Below are 22,736 nucleotides of genomic sequence, written 5' to 3'. Positions count from 1 at the left end.
GTTTTGGTATGTTGTGTTTTCATTTTTGTTTGTCTGAAATAATTTCTGATTTTCCTTTTGATTTCTTCTTTGATTCATTTGTTATTCAAGAGTGTGTTGCTTAATTTCCACACATTTGTGATTTTTTTTCAGTTTTCCTCTTGTTATTGATTTCTAGTTTCATACCATTATAGTTGGGGGAAAAATACTTGATAAGATTTCAATCTTCTTAAATTTGTTAGACTTGCTATGTGGCCCAATATATGATCTATCCTGGAGAATGTTCCATGTGAGCTTGAGAAGAATGTGTATTCTGGTGGTGTTGGATGAATTCTTCTGTCTATGTCTATAAGGCCTATTGGTCTATAGTATTATTCAGGTCGATTGTTTCCTTATTGATTTCCTGTCTGGATGATCTATCCCTTGTTGAAAGTGGTGTATTGAAACTCCCTACTATTATCATATTGCTGTGAATTTCTCCCTTCAGTTTTGTTAATATTTGGTTTAAATATTTAGATGCAGCAACGTTGGGTGCGAATAACTTTACAATTCTTATATCTTCTTGATGAATTGAAACCTTTAACACTATATAGTGACGTTCTTTGTCTCTTATGACTGTTTTTGACTGAATTTCTATTTTATCTGACCTAAGTATAGCCAATTTTGCTCTCTTTTGGTTACCATTTGCATGTAATATCTTTTTCCATCCCTTTACTTTGAGCCTATGTATGTCCTTAAATTTAAAGTGAGTCTCTTATAGGTAGTGTATTGTTGGATCTTGTTTTTTTTAATCCATTCACTTTCTCTGTGTCTTTTGATTGAAGAATTTAATCCATTTATGTTTAATTATTGATAGGTGAGACTTACTATTGCCATTTAAACAAAACTTATTATACTTACAGGTACTAGAAATAGAAGGCTCAGCATGCCACACAGGGCCACATGGGAAAGATACCAGGGTGGTTAAGATGCAAAAGACAAGAGCAGGGGGAGCACTTAGACCATGCCTTTATTGGGGTTTCCATGGGAAAGGCAAGGCAGGGCAGGGTGAACAGCCTAGGATTGGCTAGTTTGAATAATTTTTACAGCCCTGGGGCTACAGAAGTGATCTGTAGTTCCTTGGTAACTGGCCCTGGGATGATTAAGGCAGAGGAATATTGCCTCTTGAGGTGTACAGGCCAAATAGAGAAGATATGGTTGTGGATTGGTTAATTTCCGTATCAAAGGCACACTCCCAGCTGAGACCTTGCTATCTGTAAGAAATGGCTAGCCCTGGGAGGAGCAGTCTCGCCCCAGATAGAAAGGTTTTTTAAGAGTTGAAAATACCAGAATATACAGAAAAATTAAAAATATATGCAATAGAGAGCCTTACCCAGTCTCAAATCAGTAGAGTCCTGATTGAATTAAGATGATCAGTCAGCCACCAATTAATCTGCCAGGTGGAGAGAAGAGTGAATTCTCCCAAGGGAGTAATGACATAATTGTTTTACACGCAATGTCTGGCAGTTAAACAAAGTTGCATTGCTAGCTAATATAATGTTGAACCATCCTTGCATTCTTCGGATAAAACCTCTTTGATCAAAATATTTATTTGGTTGTTTGTTTGTAGAATATGCTATTAAATTAAGTTAACTAATACTATTTTTAGATTTTATGTACCTATGTTAACTTAGTAGCTCTAGGTTCATATGACTGCATCCATACCTTTTGTGGCATCTCCCAATTTTTTGGAGGGGAGGAAACTGAAAGCTGCACTTCGTACCCAATATTGACAAACTGAAAGGATCCTATTTAAATATTCTTTATTTTTGTTTATTTTCAGGTCAATGTGGTCCTGGTTTGTCCACACTTCTGCCTGGGGTTTTTCCTAGTCCCCACTGTGTGCCTGATTCAAAATATAACATGGAAATTGTAAGTTGAAAAATGAAGTTGATAACCAAAAAATATATTGTCATGGTTAATTACTCTTTTCTAATTACAGTCATTCATCACTTAATAATGGGGATATGTTCTGAGAAATGTGTCACTGGGCAATTTCATCATTGTGCAAACATCATAGAGCGTACTTATACAAAGCTAGACAGTACAACCTACTACACACCTAGGCTATAAAGTTCTAATCTTGTGGGACCACCATCATATATATGGGCTATCATTGAAACGTGGCACATGACTGCATATGGCTTTCAAAATTAAGCTAAGTGCCACTTTATGAATATTAAGTGTCATGGGGCTTTTAAAGGAAGTAAATGCCCTGTGCTTTTTGCCACTGGAGATTTACCAGAAATCAATTTAGAAAAAAAAAACAAGATGGAATCAAAATGCATGAGAGAGAAATTTGGTAGTGATATTATTTACCTCATGATTTTTTTTCTGAAAAGAGGTCCATTTTTTCACATATTAGAAGTGACTTATGTAACTTTTATCTACTTTTCAGGAGCCAAAACCTGATACCAGAAGATCACAGATTAAAAAATAAATAAAATGAGAAATAGGAGGGAGATGTTCAAATTAGAAAGGAATTCTTCACTTTTTAAAAAAATTTGGAGTAAGAATCTTTCAAATATAGTTATCCAAGAATATTTAAATATTAGATTAGAGGATACCAGTTTTTTTTTTTACCAAGTCTAACAGAAAAAAAAAACCTTTGATCTAAGGTGTTAGAAATCCCTGAAATTCCTAATATTAAAGATAATGTTAAAGGTAAAGAATCCACAAAATTATAAGGTTTCAAAATTAGAAATAATTCAATACATAATATTAATTATATCACATAATCTGTAAAATAAAAAACAAAGCTCTAAAGCATAAATTTAAACTAATTAGTAAGCAGAGAAAGGCATATTCTAGAAGGAATAATATTAATTTTGCTTTTCAATGTTCCATTCTTCCTTAATTCCTTTGTGTATCAGGACAAACAATTATTTGTAGACCCTGAAATGGAAAATTGAATCTTTCTCAAGTTTCCCCCCAAATATATCAGGTTTTCTGTGTGTGTGTGTGTGTGTGTGTGGTCTCTTCATTCATTCTGCCTTTAACGAGAATTGTCTTGCCTGAGAGTTTAAGAAGATAACAAATACAGGGACAAAGAGAACAGATTACTGGTTACCAGAGGGGAAGGGGGTTGGGGGACCAGCGAAAGGGGTGAAGGGACACGTACGTATGGTGATGGATAAAAATTAGACTACTGGGGGGTGAGTGTGATGCAGTGTATTCAGGAATTGATAAGCAATAATGTACACCTGAAATTACACAGTGTTATAAGCCTTTATAATCCCAATACAGTTACTTTAAAAAAAATCATATTTTCTCTTCAAAAACAAAAAGTCTTTTGAAGTCATATCAGTATTAACTCATCAATCAAAGTTAGCAACAGCAGGTGGAGAGAAAGCACTAAGTTTGTAATATCTATATTTATTCATATTATCCTGAAAATAAGAGGGGCAGAGATAGGCTATTATTACACACCTATAGCACCAGCCTCATTGGTTCCTCTTGCCTCTATCTTTCCCATTTCTGGGGTGATACAATGAGAGCTGGGTGGACAGGCCCGCAAGTATGGAAGTTGTAGCACACGAGAGAAACCAAAAAGAATATAGACCTGGGAGTTTCTGTAGGAGAGGAGCAGTTGTTCTTTCTTCCTCCTGAGAGAGGAGAGAAACTTTGCTCCCTGATGTAAACAAATTGTCCTTGGGAGAAGGAGAAGGATCTTTGGTTCTCACCCTTTGGAATGTAAATAAAATTCTCCAGCGGGTGAAACAAGTGTCTCTGAGTTTACAATTCGCGGAATGTCTCTGGGTCTCATCCCTTTTCGAAATACAAACATTTTTGCGCTAACATAAAATGTTTTCTCTACAGTCCCACGAGTACATCATATGTTCCATTTGATAAGTTTTGCCTTTTGGGAAGGAAATCATCCTGATTTAACTAACAGTTAGAGACCCAGCTTTGTATTAATAGATCTGTGGTTTCGTTCATTAAAAACATTCACGACAAAAAAAAAGGGAAACACTTTCCATTTGGGGGCACCTTCAATCTGAGTGCTAAAGAATGCACTGCCCCAAAGGCATCTACTTCACACCAAAGTGTTCCTGGTAGCAGAGCCAGGACTCCTTGGGGAGGCAGAAACTTGAATCAAACTGGGATACGCAGAAGACTCCCAATTTAAAATAAGCATTTCATATCTATGCCAGAGCATAATTTCCCCAGTAAAATATGTATTGGTCCTGTTTCAATCTATACTTTCTTTTGCTTACAGAATGGAATTTTTTATCATACTGTTTATATTCCATCTTGAGTATAAAAATTTCTATTAAACTGGATGAAATTGAAGTGCCTTTTTTTTTTCTGGAAAGAGAAAGCTTTCTATTAAATACTTAACCCAGGGCAATTTTAATCTACTGCTTGTTAACTTTGGAAAACTTGCAGTCTTTTCCTCCTAAGTATTCCTGACTATATTCTAATCCACATCCTATCCACCAGCTTTTCAATTTAATTTCAGAAATAATTATTGAGAAAGAAAGTAATGGATTAGGCACTAGATGTTGTCATTTAGAGGGTGAAGAAGAATGTATCCAATGTTGACAACCTGCAAGTATATGTACATATACTTTTAAATATTGGTATCACTGTAGATCTTGGATCTGGAGATTTTTAATCTTGGCACCTTTTGAAGATGTGTCTAACTTTTTAAAAGTTATTAAATTCTAGCACATGGCAATATTGCCATTACAAAAAATTAATATGAGCTCTTAAGGAAGTCAAGTGCATTATTTCTGCTCTTTTTCAGCCCATTTTTCATTTCTCCATGTCAGAACTCAAACCGTTAGGAGTAAAAAGCATCAGAATGAAGTAGTTCAGTCATTTTTTTCCCATGGTGTTTGAACACTTCCTGGATAATCATCCACTATCAGGCAACAAGAGGCAGGTTTGAGTGTTTAAACATACTCTGCGTTTTTATCCTCGTCACCACCAGAATTTTCATGTGGTATCAAACTTTGCTTAAAACATTTGATTGGGTACATGTGATATCTGGATAATATGTATTTCTTGAAAAGCATAAGTCTTGATTTTCTTATGGGAGGATAATTACTTTATTTTATTCTTCGAAATTGTTTATCTGAGACGGCATTTTTAAATAAGCTGCCATATACTCATTCACAGCACAATGGAGTTTGTTCTTTCAGGTTGCTGTAAAATGCTGTAAAATGCTGTAAAATGCTGAGGTCAAAGCCACTGAGAGTTCGGCGGCAGTGCTTTTGGTTCTGCTTTGTTTTTAACCTCAGTGTATCTGCTTCTTTTACTAATCTGTCATATTTCCTGCTTACAAAACATTCCATAATCCAGAATGATTTAAAATCCTTGATACAATCCCAGGAAAACACTTAAAGGAAAATTAGGTAAAATAATTCAAACGTGTGACTTGGATTTTAAAAGACTGTATGTACTACTAAACTAATTTCTGCTGAAGTACATAGTACTTACACCAAAGCACAGAGTCCGAAAGATTTCACATTCTCCTTTGAATTGCAAATTCTAACACGTCTATTTACCATGTCACAGAACAAAACAAACACAAGGAAAGTGGTGTGCTAAATTATCTTTACTCACAGAGAAAAAGGGGCCTCAAGTAACAAAACAGACAAAGAAAAGTTCAGGATTACTACTATTTGCCTTTGAAATGCAGTTGGAAACTTGTGGATAACCTTAGCCCTAGTCACAGTTATGTAGAAGATGCTTACATACTCATATGATAATTCTGATATGAGCCCCTCATCACCCAAGTGCACCCTTGTCTCTCTTTGGACATCCGCAATCTGTGGCTAGAGGAAGCCATCGCTGAGGAAGCAATTCACAGAAGCCACAGGTTTTAAAATAGTCCAAGCTAAGACCTAAGTTTAATTCCACTGATCACTTTCCAAATAATTTTTGGAGCTATTAGTATTAAATTTTAGCCATTTCACAGTTATACATTATCAAAGAAAGCTTTGATATCTTTTACATAACTGCAGAATTTATTAGACAGATTTTCCCGGGAAACATTAGTAGCAGATGCGTTTCTATCCTCACTTCCAGAAGAGTCCATTAAAATGCATGTAAGTGGCCCCCAACTTCCAAACAAACTATGTTCTGAATACTCACTTGCAGATCTATTTGGATCTAAGGGCATATTTTCTCAAAGCCTCAAATAGTAGTGTCTTTTTTTTTTTTTAAGTCAGGGCCATAAATCCTTATTTATTTGGTAATATAGATGAAAAATAATTTCAATGGGAAGAAAAGAGAAGAAATGCTGTTGGAAATGAGCAAGATTTCAGCTCCTGAGAGTACTTTACCACGCACACAGTGCTTGAAGCATCTCGCTCCCAGTCTGGAATCTAAGAAGGTGTGGCAGGGTGTGAAGTTGCAGGGGAGGGTGGTAGGCCAGGGGAGGACCTGAGAAAGGAGGGACGGGTGCAAAAATTAAGGTGGCCAGGAAATAGATGAGCCAGATGTTTTTCTGCTTAAGACAAGACTTCAGACTGCCTCTTAGGACCTGTTGCCAGAACTGCCACCCTGAGGCTCTCCCTCAGCGGCTTTACAAAGGACTTAGTTGACAGGATCCCAAAAGTTAACATCGTGGGTTGACTTCCTGCCGCTGCCCCAGTGGTGTGGCTTCCTGCCATGCGTGAGAAGAAAATGTGATGGCTCTGATTATCCGGGGAGCTCCTTCCTCTACAGCCAAACGGGTATTTCTCTCTATGATTTATGGTCAGACATGGTTCTGAGTTCAGGAAGTGCCAAATACACATTGTGATGAAAACTAATATGGTTTACTGTCATTTTAATATCTATTTCATGTAAAATTTGTAAGGTTTTTAATTTAATATAATATTAACATACAAATCTACATTTTAAATGATAGTTCTTTATTACATGAAATTATGATTAAATCAGTTAATAAATATAGTCTTTAGAAAATTACCTACCATATGGTGCTCTTTATCTCTTGATCTATCTATTTATTTATCATGTGTAAAGACTCTATAATTTAGTTCTCTTGTTTATTCTGTGGAAAAAAATACATGACATATACTGTATTTTATTATTTACGGTCTATTCCCTGATAGAAGATGTCTATATTCTGTCTTAAACTTTATTTCCGTAAAACAAAAACTCTTCATTTTAGAATAAACAGAAAATATATCCTATGCCTCTACTTCAACTGATTTACAAAATGTTCTCCTTTGTTACTCTTCTCCTTCCTTTAGCTTGTGATGGCCGAAAGTGTTCCTAGGTGAACACATGCCAAGGCGAGCCTTTTCAGAATAAGTAATTATGTACTTTTGAACCTTTAAAATAAAGCCTGGCCTTTCTTTTCCAAGATCTAAAACCATGTCTTGTTAGCTGCGTTTCCTTCATTTTATTTTATATTTTTGTTGTTGTTAAATTATCCCCCATCAGTAATTTCCTGATGTGTGTGATGGTAGGTCAACCTTGTGATCAGTTGTGTAACAGCATGGTAAAATCTTCACTTCTTTATATGCTACTCATTATTTTACTTTAACCAGAAAGGACTGCAAAAAATAAATGCAGTGCTAACAAAGGGACATCGTAGGTTTTCAGCTAAAATATTGGCAGAACAGTTGCTGACCAGGGAGAAAAGACAGGTTTTTTGTTTCAGGAAGCAGATTAGAAAATTCCTTAAATTGAATCTTACCACTTAGATATGTGTGTTTTTCTTCAGGTGCACTTTAGTATTTAGGTTTGTTAATGTTTTGTAATATTATTTTGAAGTGTGTGGCATCACAATCTTTGAGTTTTTTGTTCTAAAACTTGACCATTGACCTCTCTGATTTCTCCAAATCCACCAATCTTCTTTTTTCCCCACAATTTTCTCTCTCAGCCAGCCTAAAATTTATAAACCATCAAGTCTTACTAACATCCTAAACTCTTTTGCACTTTTTTTATTGTACTTTCCTGGGGGTAAAAAATAGCCATGACGAAACCAGAAGTCCATGAGTTGTCCTCTGCTCTGCTTCTCAGCACCTGCCTTTACTCTTGGGATAAAGACCAAATCCTCGCCAGGTCATGACGGTCTGCTCCGGCCATCTCTGCCGCCTCTCTCAGACCGTGCTCACTGATTTCCTCCCACCACAGGGCTTTTGTGTGTGGTGTTGCTTCTCTCTGGAATGCTCTCCCTCACTCGCCTCTAGTTACTGCCTTCTCCTCCTTTGCCCCAGCTCAAATTCTCCTTCCTCAGAGGAGCCTTTGCTAATACCCTTCCCGAGCTTCCACCTCTGCCTCCTGCTATTGTGGCGCCATGTTGCTCCCCTTCCATCATACCTGTTTTCTTCTGACATTGCTCATTTGTTCACTTTTCTATCATCTGTCTCTCTCTCTCTTTGTTGGAAGCTTTATGAATGTAGAGATGATGTCTGTTTTTGCTTTAGCACTTAATTGTGGCTCAAGAAATATATTTAACGAATGCGTAAGTGGATGGATGACCAATGCCTGAATATAGATATAGACCGCACTTAAAAGAAATTGCCAAAGAAAAGGAGAACATCTGTCTGGGTTGATGTGTATGTTTCAAGTCAATAGTCCATACACCTGATAGGCAAACCACTGAGATGCCACTCCACCATTATGATTGCTATGAATGGCACAGCCAGCCCTAGGGCTCTCAGATTGAAGTAAGGACTGGAAGTCGCACTCAGCTGAGTGAGAATTTAAGCATCAAGATTCTGGAACTGTGACTATGGTAGAAATAGCCATACAGAATCATGTCTCAGTTCTGTGAATCTTCAACTAACTTTCTGACCAGGATCAAGCAGATTGACTTTTCTGGAGTCAGAGTTCTCTGCAGCCTAGACACACACCCAGTAGATCTACAAGCTTGCATGCAAAGTCAGCAGTGATTGGGGTGGCTGGCTGCTAACATGCACCCCCTACCACCACCACCACCACAAGCTCTGTCTGGCATCCTTCTGGTAATGCCTCTCAGCTACTAGGAAAATAAAGCACAGGTCACACGTGGAGCCTGGGCATGCTGCATTGCATCCCACCATACCACTTAGCCATGGGATGTCCTGCTGTCATCCGAGAGGGGAGAAATCTGTTTCCAGTGTGTGAAGCTCATGTGTTATGATCTTTTTATCTTTCCCACATGGCACAGGATTAGAAATACCCACACGAGAACTTTACTAGAGGAGGTTCAGGAGATGGAAAGCAGCAGAGCTCAAGGACTTGATCTTCCTACAACGTTTGAAAAGGGGTGAGGCTGTTCTCTTCGTCCCGACTTCTGTTACAAACCCGTTCTCTTTGTTGCTCTTCCCACCTTTCCTTCCCGGGTACTTCCATACTCCCTATGATTTCCCAGGAGTATTCAGTGTCTGTCAGAGAAGCATCTGGAACTTCACGTGCCCAGCAGAGCAAGCCCCTCTTCTGCCATGCCAGCTCCCACCGTGGGCTTCCTTTCTGCTGAGGGCAACTTCATTTTTCAGGTTCTCGGGCCGAAATTCTTGGAGTCATTCTCACTTACTCTCCCTCATATCCCACACCCATTGTGTTAGAAAATCCTGTTGCTCCTACTTCAAAGTAAATCGAAAACTAGACCACTACTCACGATCTCTACTGTCTCACCCTGACCCAATCCCTCTCATGGATTATTGCAGTGGCCTCTCACCAGGTATCCCTGCTTCCGCCCTTCCCCCGGCTGCCAGAGCGGGAGGCTTAGCCAGTGTCAATTAGATCGTGTCACTCCCTGCTGTCCACCTTCCTGTGACCTCCCCTCCCACTCAGAAAAAGACAAGATCTTTTCAGCGGCCTAGAGTGCCCTACACACTCTGTCCCTTCACACGTACGCATGTATCCACACACGTGCAGGTATACACACACACGCACGCACAACCGGCTTGAGATCTCTCCTTATGACTTTCTCTCCTAATGTCTGGTTACCAAAAAGTTTTTTTTTAAATGACTCATTTTGAAAAATCATGTTTCCATTTCACCTCACATATTTTTAAAGAAGCTTCGTCCTTTTCACAGCCTCCCTTGCTATTATTCTACCAGAAGGTGCATTAAGCTTATGCACACTAACTTTGTCTTAACCTCTGGTGGTTGGTGAACAGAAACACAAATATCTGTGGTGGGCCAGAGAATCTGATAATTTCTGTTACTTTCCCCTGCAGATTTTTGCACAAAGGTTTGGACATGCAGGGGAAACCAGCTCCTCTCTCTGTCCTTCTTCCCTAGATGAAGCTGTAGATAGAGGAGGACAGCGAGCTGTACTGAAGAAGAAAAGGATCAGGGTTTCTTCTAGCATCTGAATTGCTCCCCTTCTCCCACAGCCTGGGAATAAGAGATCACAGTGTTTGCTCTTGCAGTTGCTGCTTTATTCCCACACGTCCTTATTCGACGGCCTTGAGAGAAGAACAGGCCAAATGCTAGGAGTGACAGAAGGTTTATGGGAATTAAATGTGTATTGACATTTTTAAATCTCTACACCCAGACTCTCTCCAGAGAGCAGTCAATCCCACTTGTCTGACACAGCCTGGGTGTTCTTTGGAGGAGAGGCACCATGCTCCTTCTCAGCAGCAACAAGAAACCTTTGTTCTGGGCTTTTGAATGAGGCCTGCTCATGTCCTGGAGTTTTGAGTGTGATTTCTGTGAATCTGGAATATTTTTCCAGCAATTGTAAGGCAAAGAATCAGTCTTTGCCTTATATTGCAGGTATATTGAATACTTGCTGAATTTTGACTACTTTGTTAAGCTTGAAGGAAAGGATGAAGAGCAACTGATGATGTGACCTCGGTAAAGAGGCCCAAAAGCACATTTAAAAATATCTAGGGAACAGCAACTTTTACGTACAAGCAAATCTAAAGTAAATGAATGGGATGTTAGGGGCTGGCCCCATGGCGCAGCAGTTAAGTTCTCACGTCCCGCTTCTCAGCGGCCCAGGGTTTGCTGGTTCAGATCCCATGTGCGGACACGGCACCGCTTGGCAAGCCATGCTGTGGTAGGCATACCACATATAAAGTAGAGGAAGATGGGCACAGATGTTAGCTCAGGGCCAGTCTTCCTCAGCAAAAAGAGGAGGATTGGCAGCAGTTAGCTCAGGGCTAATCTTCCTCAAAAAAAAAAAAATGAATGGAATGAATAATCAATATCCATGTACTTGGCACCTACTGAGTACTCAGCACTGACAGTACCAAGTGTGTTGGTGAGGATGGAGAGCAACTAGAATTCTTGTACAATCAGTTTGGCTAACTGGCCATTTCTAATTATCTTAAACAAATACCTATCCTGTTACCCAACTGGTCCATTTCTAGGTATTTACCCAAGAGATTTTAAAACATATGTTCACACATTTAGATACATGAAGCTAAAAGATCCCCAACCAGGTTCAAACCAAAGAAGATTTCACCAAGATACATCATAGTAAAACTGTCAAAAATCATAGACAGAGAATCCCAAAAGCAGCAAAAGAAAAGAAGCTTATCACATACAAGGGAACACCCATGAGGCTATGAGTGGCTTTCTCAGGAGAAACCTTGCAGGTCAGGAGAGAGTAGGATGCTATATTTAAAATGCTGAAGCAAAATCTACCAGCAAAGATTACTTTACCCAGCAAAGCTATCCTTCAGAATTTAAGGAGAGATCAAGAATTTTCCAGACAAACAAAAGCTAGAAGAGTTTATCACCACTAGATTGGCCTTACAAGAAGTGTCAAAGCAACTTCTTTATGCTGAAACAAAAGGGCACTAATAAGTAACAGAAAACATATGAAATATAAATCTCACTGGTAAAGGTAAATATATAGTAAAATTCAGAATAATCTAATATTGTAAAGGTAGTGGGTTAATTACTTAAAAAGCTAATATGAAGGTTAAAGGACAAAAGTTGTAAAAATAACTATAAGTACCATCCTTTGCTAATTGATACATGAGATAAAAAGATGTAAATTGTGACATCAAAAACACAAAGCATGGGGGCAGGGAGTAAAAATGTAGAGCTTTAGAATGCATTCAAAGTTAAGTTGTTATGAACTTAAACTTTTATAAATATAAGTTGTTTTATGTAAGCCTCGTGGTAACCACCAAACAAAAACCTATTGTAGATAAACAAAAGAGAAAGGAATCTAAACATACCACTACAGAAAATCATCAAATCACAAAGGAAGAGAGCAAGAAGTGAAGAAAGGAACAAAGAAATTACAAAATAGCCAGAAAACAATTTTTAAAACGACAATAAATACATACATATCAATATTACTTTAAATGTAAATGGACTAAATTTTGCAATCAAAAGACACATACTGACTGGATTAAAGAAAACAAGACCCATCTATATGTTGCCTACAACAGACTCACTTCAGTTATGAGGACACACACAGACTTAAAGTGAAGAGATGGACAAAGATATTTTATGCAAATGGAAACCAAAAGAAAGCTAGAGTGGCTATAATTGTATCAGACAAAATAGACTTTAAAACAAAGACTATAATAAGAGACAAAAAAGGGCATTACATAATGATAAAGGGGTCAATCCAACAAAAGGGTATAGCACTCATAAAGATGCAGCCAACATAGGAGCACCTAAATATATAAAGCAAATGTATAAATATATGATAAATATATATAATTATATATACATAATAAATTTAAATATACAAATAATAAATAAATGCATAAATATAAAATAAATAAAGCAAATATATAAAGGAAATATTAACGGACATAAAGGAAGAAATAGACAGCAATACAATAATAGCAGTGGACTTTAGTACCTCACTTTCACCAATGGGTAAATCATCCAGATAGAAAATCAATAAGGAAACATTGGCCTTAAACAATGCATTAGGCCAGGTGGACTTAACAGACATACATAGAACATTCCATCCAAAAGCAACAGAATACACATTCTTTTCAAGTGCACATGGAACATTATCCAGGATAGATCATGTTAGGCACAAAACAAGTCTTAATAAATTTAAGAAGATTGAAATAGTATCAAGCATCTTTTCTGATCACAGTGACATCAAACTAGAAATCAATTACAAGAAGAAAACGGAAATTCACAAATATGTGGAAATTAAACAACATGCTACTGAACAACCAATGGGTCAAGTAATAAATCAAAAGTAAAATGAAAAAATATCTTGAGACAAATGAAAATGGAAATACAACTTACCGAAACTTACGAGATGCAGCAAAAGCAGTTCTAAGAGGGACATTCATAGTGATAAGTACCTACATTAAAAAAACAAGAAAGATCTCAAATAAATAACCTAACTTTACACCTATGAACTAGAAAAAAAGAACAAACTAAGCCTAAAGTTAGCAGAAGGAAGGAAATAACAAAGACTGAGTGGAAATAAGTGAAATAGAGACTAAAAATACAATAGAAAAGATGAATGAAACTAAGAGCTGGTTTTTTGAAAAGATAAACAAAATGGTCAAACTTTTAGCTAGATTTACCAAGAAAAAAGAGAGGGGATTCAAATAAATAAAATCAGAAATGAAAGAAGAGACATTACAACTGATACCACAAAAATAAAAAGGATCATAAGAGACTACTGTGAACAATTATATGCCAACAAATTGGACAAACTAGAAGAAATGGATAAATTCTTAGAATCATGTAAACTACCAAGACTGAATCACAAAGAATTAGAAAATCTGAACAGATTGATTACTAGTAAGGAAATTGATTTAGTAATCAAAAACCTCGTAACAAATAAATATCCAGGACCAGTTGGCTTCACTGGTGAATTCTACCAAACATTTCAAGGAGAATTATTACCAATCTTTCTCAAACTTATCCAAAAAATAGAAGAAGAGGGAACTTATTTTATGAGGCCAGCATTACCCTGATACCAAAACCAGACAAAGACAGTAAAAGAAAAGAAACTACAGGCCAATATCCCTGATGAACATAGATGCAGAAATCCTCAACAAAATACTAGCAAACCAAATTCAACAATATGTTAAAAGAATCACATATCAGAATCAAGTGGGATGCAAGGATGGTGCAACATCTGCAAATCAATCAAAGTGATATGTCACATTAACAAAATGAAAGATAAAAATCATATGATCATCTCAATAGAGGCAGAAAAAGCATTTGACAAAATTCAACATCCTTTCATGATAAGAACTCTCAACAAACTGAGCATGGAGGAAATGTACCTTGACATAATAAAGGCCATTTATGAAAAATCCAGAGCTAACATCATACTCAGTAGTGAAAAGCTGAAAGTTTTTCCTCTATGATCAGGAACAAGACAAGGATGCCCACTCTCACCAGTTTTATTCAATGTAGTATTGGAAGTCCTAGACAGAGCAGTTAGCTAAGAAAAAGATATAAAAGTCATCTATATTGGAAAGGAAGAAATAAAACTGTCACCATTTGCCAATGACATGATATCATATAGAGAAAACCTTAAAGACTCCGCCAAAAAACAAATTAGTTAGAACTAAGAAATTCAGTAAAGTTGAAGGATACAAAATCAATGTACAAAAATCTGTTGTGTTTATATAAACGAATAATGAGCTATCAAAAAGAGAAATTAAGTGCTTAAGTTCGTGTGCTCCGCTGCAGGCGGCCCAGTGTTTCGTTGGTTCGAATCCTAGGCGTGGACATGGCACTGCTCATCAAACCACGCTGAGGCAGCGTCCCACATGCCACAACTAGAAGGGCCCACAACGAAGAATATACAACTATGTACCGGGGGGCTTTGGGGAGAAAAAGGAAAAAAATAAAATCTTTAAAAAAAAAGAGAGAAATTAAGAAAACAATCCCATTTACAATTTCATCAAAAAGAATAAAATACTCAGGAATAAGTTTAACCAAGAAGGTGAAAGACCTGTACACTGAAAACTATAAGACATTGATGAAAGAAATTGAAGACACAAATAAATGGAAAGAGATTCTGTGCTCATGGTTTGGAAGAATTAATATTGTTAAAATGTCTGTACTACCCAAAGCAAACTATAGATTCAATGCAGCCCCTATCAAAAGTCCAATGGCACTTTTCACAGAAATAGATAAAAAATCTGTATGGAACCACAAAAAGACCCTGAATAGCCAAAGCAATCTTGAGAAAGAACAAAGCTGGAGGCATCACACTTTCCGATTTCAAACTATGTTACAAAGCTATAGTAATCAAAACAGTATGGTACTGGCTTAAAAACAGATCTGGGAGATGGATACATAGGTAAATACCTTTGTTAAATCTCATTACACTGTACTTTTCAGATCTACGCATTTTACCATACGCAAAATGAACCTCAATAAAAGGAACCAAAACAAATATAAACCAAAACACAATATAAATGTGCAAAAAGAGAGCTCACATAACAAAGGGCTAATCTCCCAAATAAAGTGTTTCCAGAAATCAGCAAGAAGACCACTAGCCAGAGAAAAATAGGCAAAGTATAAAGACAGTTTACAGAAAAAGAAAAAGAAATGATTCTCAAACAACGAAAGTATTCTCAACTTCACTCATAATAAGAAATGAAAATGATAAGTACACAGAAAGGATATTTTTCACCTATCATAGTTGGCAACCTTTGGTTGGTAAAAATATAGGAAAGTAAATCCTTATGGCAGTTACTTTGGTAATATCTATCGGAAATACAAATACATACAGCCTTTGACTCAGTAATTCAATTTCTGGGAATATGTCTCCCCCTCCCACCCTCAGTGTTAGAGATTGCAGCAGGATTTGGCATAGCAGACATTTAGGAAAAACCATACCTGTGTGGTGCATACACACGCTGATAGACTCTCCAGCTGTGAAAAGGAGTGAGGAAGCTCTCTGATGCTGAGATATATTAACAGAAAAATTGAATGCGGAATACTGTGTACAATATGCCAAAGGACAGAGATAATAAGAATATATGATCACTTTTACTTATAAAGCACCTCTGCAAAATCACCTAAGACATCACTACCAGTGAGGAGCAGAGGGAGGAACCAGGCGGGTGGCACAAGGAAAATAGACTGTTCATCCTCTACCTTTGTTTATTTTCTCTTTAAGTTTTTGAACCATGTTTATGTTTTATCTGTGACAAATTTAACAGAGAGAGACAGAGACAGAGGGACAGAGAGAAGGAGGAAATGCAAATGAGTAAAGGGATTCTGGAAAGCTCAGAGTCAAATGCTCTTCGGCTCCTGGATGTATGAGCAAATGTAAAACCCTAATCTGCTTCCTTTAACTACTTTGACAATTTTCAACCGCTTTTTTTTTTTCAATTTTACACTTAAGTTTTAAAAACTCTGGTGTAGAACATTATCAGTGAATAGCCTTCATTTTGAGGGGAATTCGGACAGGGACATCAGTAGCCAGCTATCCAGAAGCCAATGCTGTCACGCAGTAACCTTCGGGCCATACCGCCCCTGGGACTGCGTCTCCGGCTCTTCAGGCAGTCCTTGGAAACCATGCTCTGGGTCGCAGAAGGGGAGCTGGCTCTTGGAAGGCCCTCTTGCCACGGGAAGATATGGCATAGGGACGCTGTGGTGGTGGTTGGAAGCAGCTGCAATTTGTCACACAAGCTCTCAGCCCCTCAGACCCTGGAAATATCAGGGTACATGGCAAATCCCAAAACAGCAGAAGGCTCCTCTGGCCTGGTGACATCCAAGAAGTGAGAAAACAGAGCAGGCGATGCTGCATGGGTATTATCTTTTTAAGCCCCATCTTTCAGGTTAAATAAAACAAAAGAAGAAGAAACCATGAAGTTCCCTAGTTCTGCTGCTCTGTTTACCTACAGCAGTGGCAGCCTTGGAGGGGGCACGTTCATCCAACGACCCCACTCTTTGGAATTTAGTATTGTATTTCAATTTCCAGTGTGGTCCCACGATAAGCCTGGGGCTCTGGAGGAGGTCTCTCTCGTGCCTAGAGCTGACCTTTCCTGACATACATTGTTAAGAGTCTTGAACCAATGTTGTTTATGGCTTTGCCATAAGAAAAGGAAGTTGGGACAAACGTTTTTAAAATACATGCCATAAAATCTCTAAGGTGCTCTGGGAGACCAGAAGACAACAGGACATTTATTGTTCAGTTCAACTATTTGGAAAGGACAGTTAGGAAAGTGGTATATAAGAAATGCTCACAGCAAACACTATTTTAGAAGAAGCACCTTGCTGAGAGTGTCTGGATAATATCCATTTTATTTTAAACATATAAACATTCTCCAAAACATGATGAGGATTTTGTACTTTTACCTTGCAACTTGTGTTTTTCCGGTACATTCCTTTGATATCTGTTGCAATGAACTAAAGCCAGGCTGTTTGATTTACTCATAGGGTGGAGGCAACAAATCTCCAAACATCCCTGACTAACCAGCCCTGCGAGGTTATCTTCCGGAACTATTCTGTTGACAAAGGCGCCCCACGTAAGTAACGCGCCGTCAAGTGGGCCACAGCTCTGAGACTCTGTCTACTCACAAGAAGGATGAGTAATTCAAAGTCAGGTCCTTCTCCTTGAAGACATTATGCTAAGTGAAATAAGCCGGACACAAAAGGGCAGATACTGTCTGATTCCACACATATGAGGTGCCTAGAGCGGTCAAATTCATAGAGACGGAAAGTAGAATGGTGGTTGCCAGGCGCTGGGGGAGAGGAGGGTGGGGAGTTTTGGTGTTTAATGGGTGCAGACTTTCAGTTTGGAAAGATGAAAAGAAGAATGCCACTGAACAGTACAGTTAAACATCATTAAGATGGTAAATTTTATGTTACGTGTGTGTTATACAATTAACAGAAAGGAAACTACCTGCATTATTATCTATTTGACAAAAAAGGAAGGTAGTTCTCATTGGGAAAGGCCTCAATTAGATGCGTGAAATTAGTGTGCTAGGCCTAAAGCAAGTGCAGTTGGAAAGAAGGCAGTCCTGGTCTCCTCTCCTAAATGATGACGTCCTTCGATGTAAAACCCTCATTTTTCAAGAGCCTCTCACAGATTCCCTATATACCATTTTAAATGTAAAAGTGGTATTTGGCTCCAAGTAATTTTTACCCAAAGAAAACTTACATACTCTTCTTTTTGGCATAATGTTATCATAGCCCAAATTAGGCATGAAACTTTCAAAAGTTACTTCATTTTCCCCTCCTTCAATAAGAAATCCGTCCAAGAAGCGCCTGGATGGAAGGTTTAGGCCCTATGTGACTCATGTCAGACTATGTGAATACTGAATACTATACTGGGAAAGGAAACAAGTCAAACACAAAGATAATAAAAATAAAGGAACATCTGGTATTTGTCGGGAATGAGAACTAATTGTCCTCCTTTTCTGGCCAAGATGTTCATTGGAAGTTGTAGGATTTTAAAATTCTAGGTTCTCTTATTGTTGATTTTTTTTCTATCACAGGTTTACGTCTCTTTGGGTTGGTCACTACTTCTCTTTTGCACACACACGCACTGCTGCTTCTTCCTGTCCTCTGCCCACCACGTCACCTTCCCCTCCCTAGAGATGTTTAGGAAGATAGAACTGAAAGGTAACCAAAGGTACAAATTGAACCAGGACAAGGAAACAGAAAGTCCAGCACATGCCTTGAGGATTTAGGTTACAGCTCTCCCATCCTTTTCCCCAACTGATGACCTTGTTTTCTACATCCCCAAGGAAAATGAGCCAGAAATGAACTTCCATCGCTTCTCACCACCGCCTCACCTGCCAGCCAAACACACCCACACATTCTGCCGGCCCGCCTGTTTCCACAGATATGCTCCCCGCACCCTGTCTAAAGCCAGTCCTTCTGTTTGTGCCATTGACTCCATTGCCCTTGCCTCCTCAAGAACATCACTCCAGAAATTCTCGCCTATACCTCCTACCTCATCAACTTTGCACCCTACTGGGTCATTCACACAATATAATAGGTTGTCTTGAAATGTAAGACTTTCTCTTGACCTCCCCCACCCATTAGATTTTGCTTCATTTCATTGCATTCCTTTGCAGCAACGGTTCTTAATCAAATTATCTGTATCCATTGTCTCCAATTCCTCTTCTTCCATTCTCTCTTAAACCCACTCCAGTCAAGCTTTCACTCCCTCCACTCACCTGACACCAGTGACCTCATGTGGCTGAGTTTACTAGTCTATTCTCACTCCTCCTCCTAAGTGATCTGTCAGCAGCAGATGGCTCAGTAGGTTGCTTCCTCCTTCTTCGTATATTTCTTTACCTGGTTTCCAATACACCATGCTCTCTAGATTTTCCTCTTACCTTGCAGGTCATTCTTTTTCATTTTGGCTGACTTCTTCCTTTTCCCCCCAACCTCTTATTACTGGAATGTCCCATGACTCAGTGCTTGATTTTTTTTTTTTTTCTTTTCTCTATCTATAGTCACTCCACTGGTAATCTCATATAGTCTCAAAATTTTAAATACCATCTATATGTTGATGACTCCCAAATTTATATTTCCAGCCCACACCTCTCTCTCAAATCCCAAATTCCTACTCATTCAACATCTCCTTTTGGCTATCTAGTAGATACTTCAAACTTAACATGTCCAAAACTGAGCTCCTGGCTTCCTCTCCCGCCAAGCCCACTCTATCTGCAGCCTTGCCTATCTCAGTTGACGACAACTGCATACTTCCAATTGCTCAGGCCAAAATCCTTGGAGTCATTCTTAATTCCTCTTTCCCTCTAACACATTAGGCCATTGCATTGGCTCTGCTGTCACATAGTATTCAGAGTCTACCACTTCTCCCTCACTCCACTGTTGACACCCTGGTCTGAACCACCATTGTCTGTCTGCACTACTGCAATAACCTCTTAACAAGCCTCTCACTTCTACCCTTGCCCCTCATGCAGTAACTAAAGTGATGTGTTACAAACTCTGTCAGCACAAGGACATCAATTTTCTGCTCAAACTCTTGCAATGGCTATCCATCATACTCAACCAAAAATACCTTACAATAGTCAAAAAAGATCTGGTACTGTTACTTTCCTAGTGTCATCTCCTACTCTTTTTCCTCCTCCCTCATTCTACTCCAGCCTCTGCACTTTTCTCATTATATACCAGGAATGCTCTTGCCCCAGGGCCTTTGCATTGGCTGGCACCACTGCCTAGAGTACTAATCCTTCAAAACCTATGCAGCCCCCTCCTTTAATTCCTTCAAGTTTCCCCCACTTATCACCTTCTCAATGAAGCCTATCCTGACTGCTCAGTTACGCCACTATCCTTACTCTGAGTCCAGGTCACTTTGTCTTTTGTTGATGGTACACTCTTAGGTACTGTATGATTCACTTTTTATTATGTGCTGATTTATTGTATGTCTTCATTGCTAGAATGTAAGTGCCACGAGAACAAGGATGTTTGTTTGTTTCACTGATTTATCCCAAGAATGCCTGGTACATAGTAGGCACCCAATACAAATTTTGTTGAATTAGTGACTAATTTCCAAGTGAACAGTCCAAACAGAATTATACATCCTATCAGATAGCCATTCCTTCTTCCATCTCTCCAACGTAAAGTATAAGTATGGACAAAATGGAACCAGTGTTTATTAAGCATGTACTGCAAGCTTGGCCCACTGTTAAACACTTGGCCTTTGTTACACTAAGTTTTTGGAACCCCATGTGGATATAGTTTTTTACATACTTGTTGAATGGAATATTAACTGAATGAATCCTCATTTTGCAGAGGAGGAAATGGTGGTTCAGCAAAGCCAAGTCACTTGCCTTGGATTACAGAGCTAGAAACGGGTGGAAGCCAGACTGCAACTTCAGTCCGCCTCACTCCAACGTGCCACATGGTGTTCAGTTCCAGAGCAGAGACCTGGAAATCAGATAGATGGGCAGCCGCTGCCCAGCTCTGCCACTTAACTTGCTGTGGACTCCAGGCACGAAGTATCATCTCTGAGCTGCCGCGTCTCTATCTTTCTGGTATTTCATGCTTTGGGGGTCATACAGGCAGCATGGAGTGTAAAAGGCCAAGTGTGTCTGGATTCAAATAGAGGGACAAATGCTTTATGCAGGAATCATACATCCTAAAACCACTAAAAAACTGTTCATAATATACGATAGTGTGAGTGACCTCAAAATACCATTGCATACATACGAGAAATAGAAAAAAGATCTTTCAGTTATTTTTTAAGAAGTATTATGTGAAAAGAAATTAGTTTCATGACTCACTATTTTTTGAGGTTAAAACAGAGAATACTATTGGATGTTTAGAAATCTTACTGGGTTGCCAGAGGTCCTAAGTTGTTTTCTCTATTTACGTTATGGTTGTTGCTTGAGGCAAAGTCCCTCGGCCAGTGTGTAGCTTTTTAGGTTCAGCATGTTTTTCTGCTGTATGTCACGATATTAACCTGGATTTGTAAAGTGCTCTGAGCAACTCAAATAAGAAATGGAGGAGCAAATTCTCTCTTAATTGCGATATACTCACTCTTCTCGAGACAGAAAATTCTGACTTTAAGATTCTGTCATACTCCCAAATTTATAATATAATAAAGTGAAATGAGACAATTATGCCAAAATAATGAGCCATGACATGGTTGACTTTGAAATCTGCTAAACGTTTTACCAGGTTGAAGAAAAAAATGACGAAAATTCCCACATCCTTCTCCCTCTACCCTCCTTCCCTTTCCTGCCTCTGTCGCCTCCTCCCCTGGGTCCTGGCTGTGGCTGAGTATGTAGGAAGCAGATACATTAGGAAGCCAGCCAGGGAAAGTTCATAAGCTGGGTCCCTTGAGCACTTTCTCCAGGCCCCATCATTACTTTCAGACGGTCAGGTCTTCCGGAAAGATGAATGAAAGTGGGAAATGCTCAGAGCTGGGGGCTTCCTCTGAGCTCCCATTTGGATGCAAAACGTAGTTCATTGCTCGTCAGACAGAAGCTGCTGATAATGGTGCATGCCTTCAGGCTGAGGGGCGCAGGCTGGGCAGGCAGTGGAGAGGGCTGTGGTCCCTGTTGTCCCACTTCAGCTCTCACTCCTTCCTGGGAACGGTGTGAAAAGGAAAACCAGCCCAGGTTTCTAAAACATCCATTTTGCCTCTGAATAAGGGCAGCTTCCGGTTTTGTGAGACCAGAACTTTAAATAGTTTGGGGGACCCTCTTTAGGAGAAGAATACGAAACTACAAATGCAAAATTAGGTTCAAAAGCAAATATTTATTTAGAATGAGTAAAGAAATCACAAAAAATCACTAGTATATGAAAGCAAATTCTGAAAATCATCCAGAGGCTTGTGCGGGGCAATGCAGCCGCAACTTCACCAGCTTGGGGAAGCGCCTCTCTGTGCACGTGACCTGCTGTGAACCCAAGAGAAATATTCCTTCTCGGCCAAATCTGCCAGGCCGTCTTCCTACTGCCTGGAGGGCGAGAATTAAAAACAGGAAAAAAGAGAGGTTTGGTTTCTCCATTTGAGCGGGGTGGAGACTATTTAAAATGCTAATACATCTCTCATTAAAAAAGGGTGGGGATATTTTTAATTTGTTCATCTTTACAGCCCTCCATGTTTTAATGATTAGAATATTCTAAAACGAAGGGACACGTGTTTTTCACCTTCGGTGGTGTGCAGGGCTGACACAGCGTGGGCCTCTACCTGAAAGGGGAGGCCGCGGAAGGCTCAGAAAACCTGCCTCAGGGCTCCCCGGCCTCATCCGCGGTCTCCTCCTGCCTTTCCCATGCTCCTCACAGAATCTGCGGCTACACACAAGAAACACCTGGCTGGTTCTAAAAAAAACACCCACGTTTGACCTTGAGATTCTGACTGAGTTCGTCTAAGTGGGAAGGAAGGAAACCCCGAGGGCTTGGAAGCTATTGGTACTGGCATCCAT

At 39.0% G+C, this 22,736-nt stretch overlaps 1 protein-coding gene across 1 annotated transcript in view; it reads left to right on the top strand.

The window, feature by feature from the left end:
- Window positions 1–16,146, top strand: part of LOC100059750 (phospholipid-transporting ATPase IB) — a 141,876-nt gene extending 125,730 nt beyond the window's left edge. The window contains exon 21 of the mRNA XM_070240554.1: window positions 16,001–16,146. Coding sequence (XP_070096655.1) covers window positions 16,001–16,146 — 146 coding nt within the window. The remainder of the gene's footprint in view (window positions 1–16,000) is intronic.
- Window positions 16,147–22,736: the final 6,590 nt, after the last annotated feature.

This window comes from Equus caballus, chromosome 17 (genome assembly GCF_041296265.1).
Source record: "Equus caballus isolate H_3958 breed thoroughbred chromosome 17, TB-T2T, whole genome shotgun sequence".
NCBI lineage: Eukaryota > Metazoa > Chordata > Mammalia > Perissodactyla > Equidae > Equus > Equus caballus.
The sequence above is the reverse complement of the archived record's forward strand: the minus strand, read 5'-3'. Positions and strand labels throughout refer to the sequence as shown.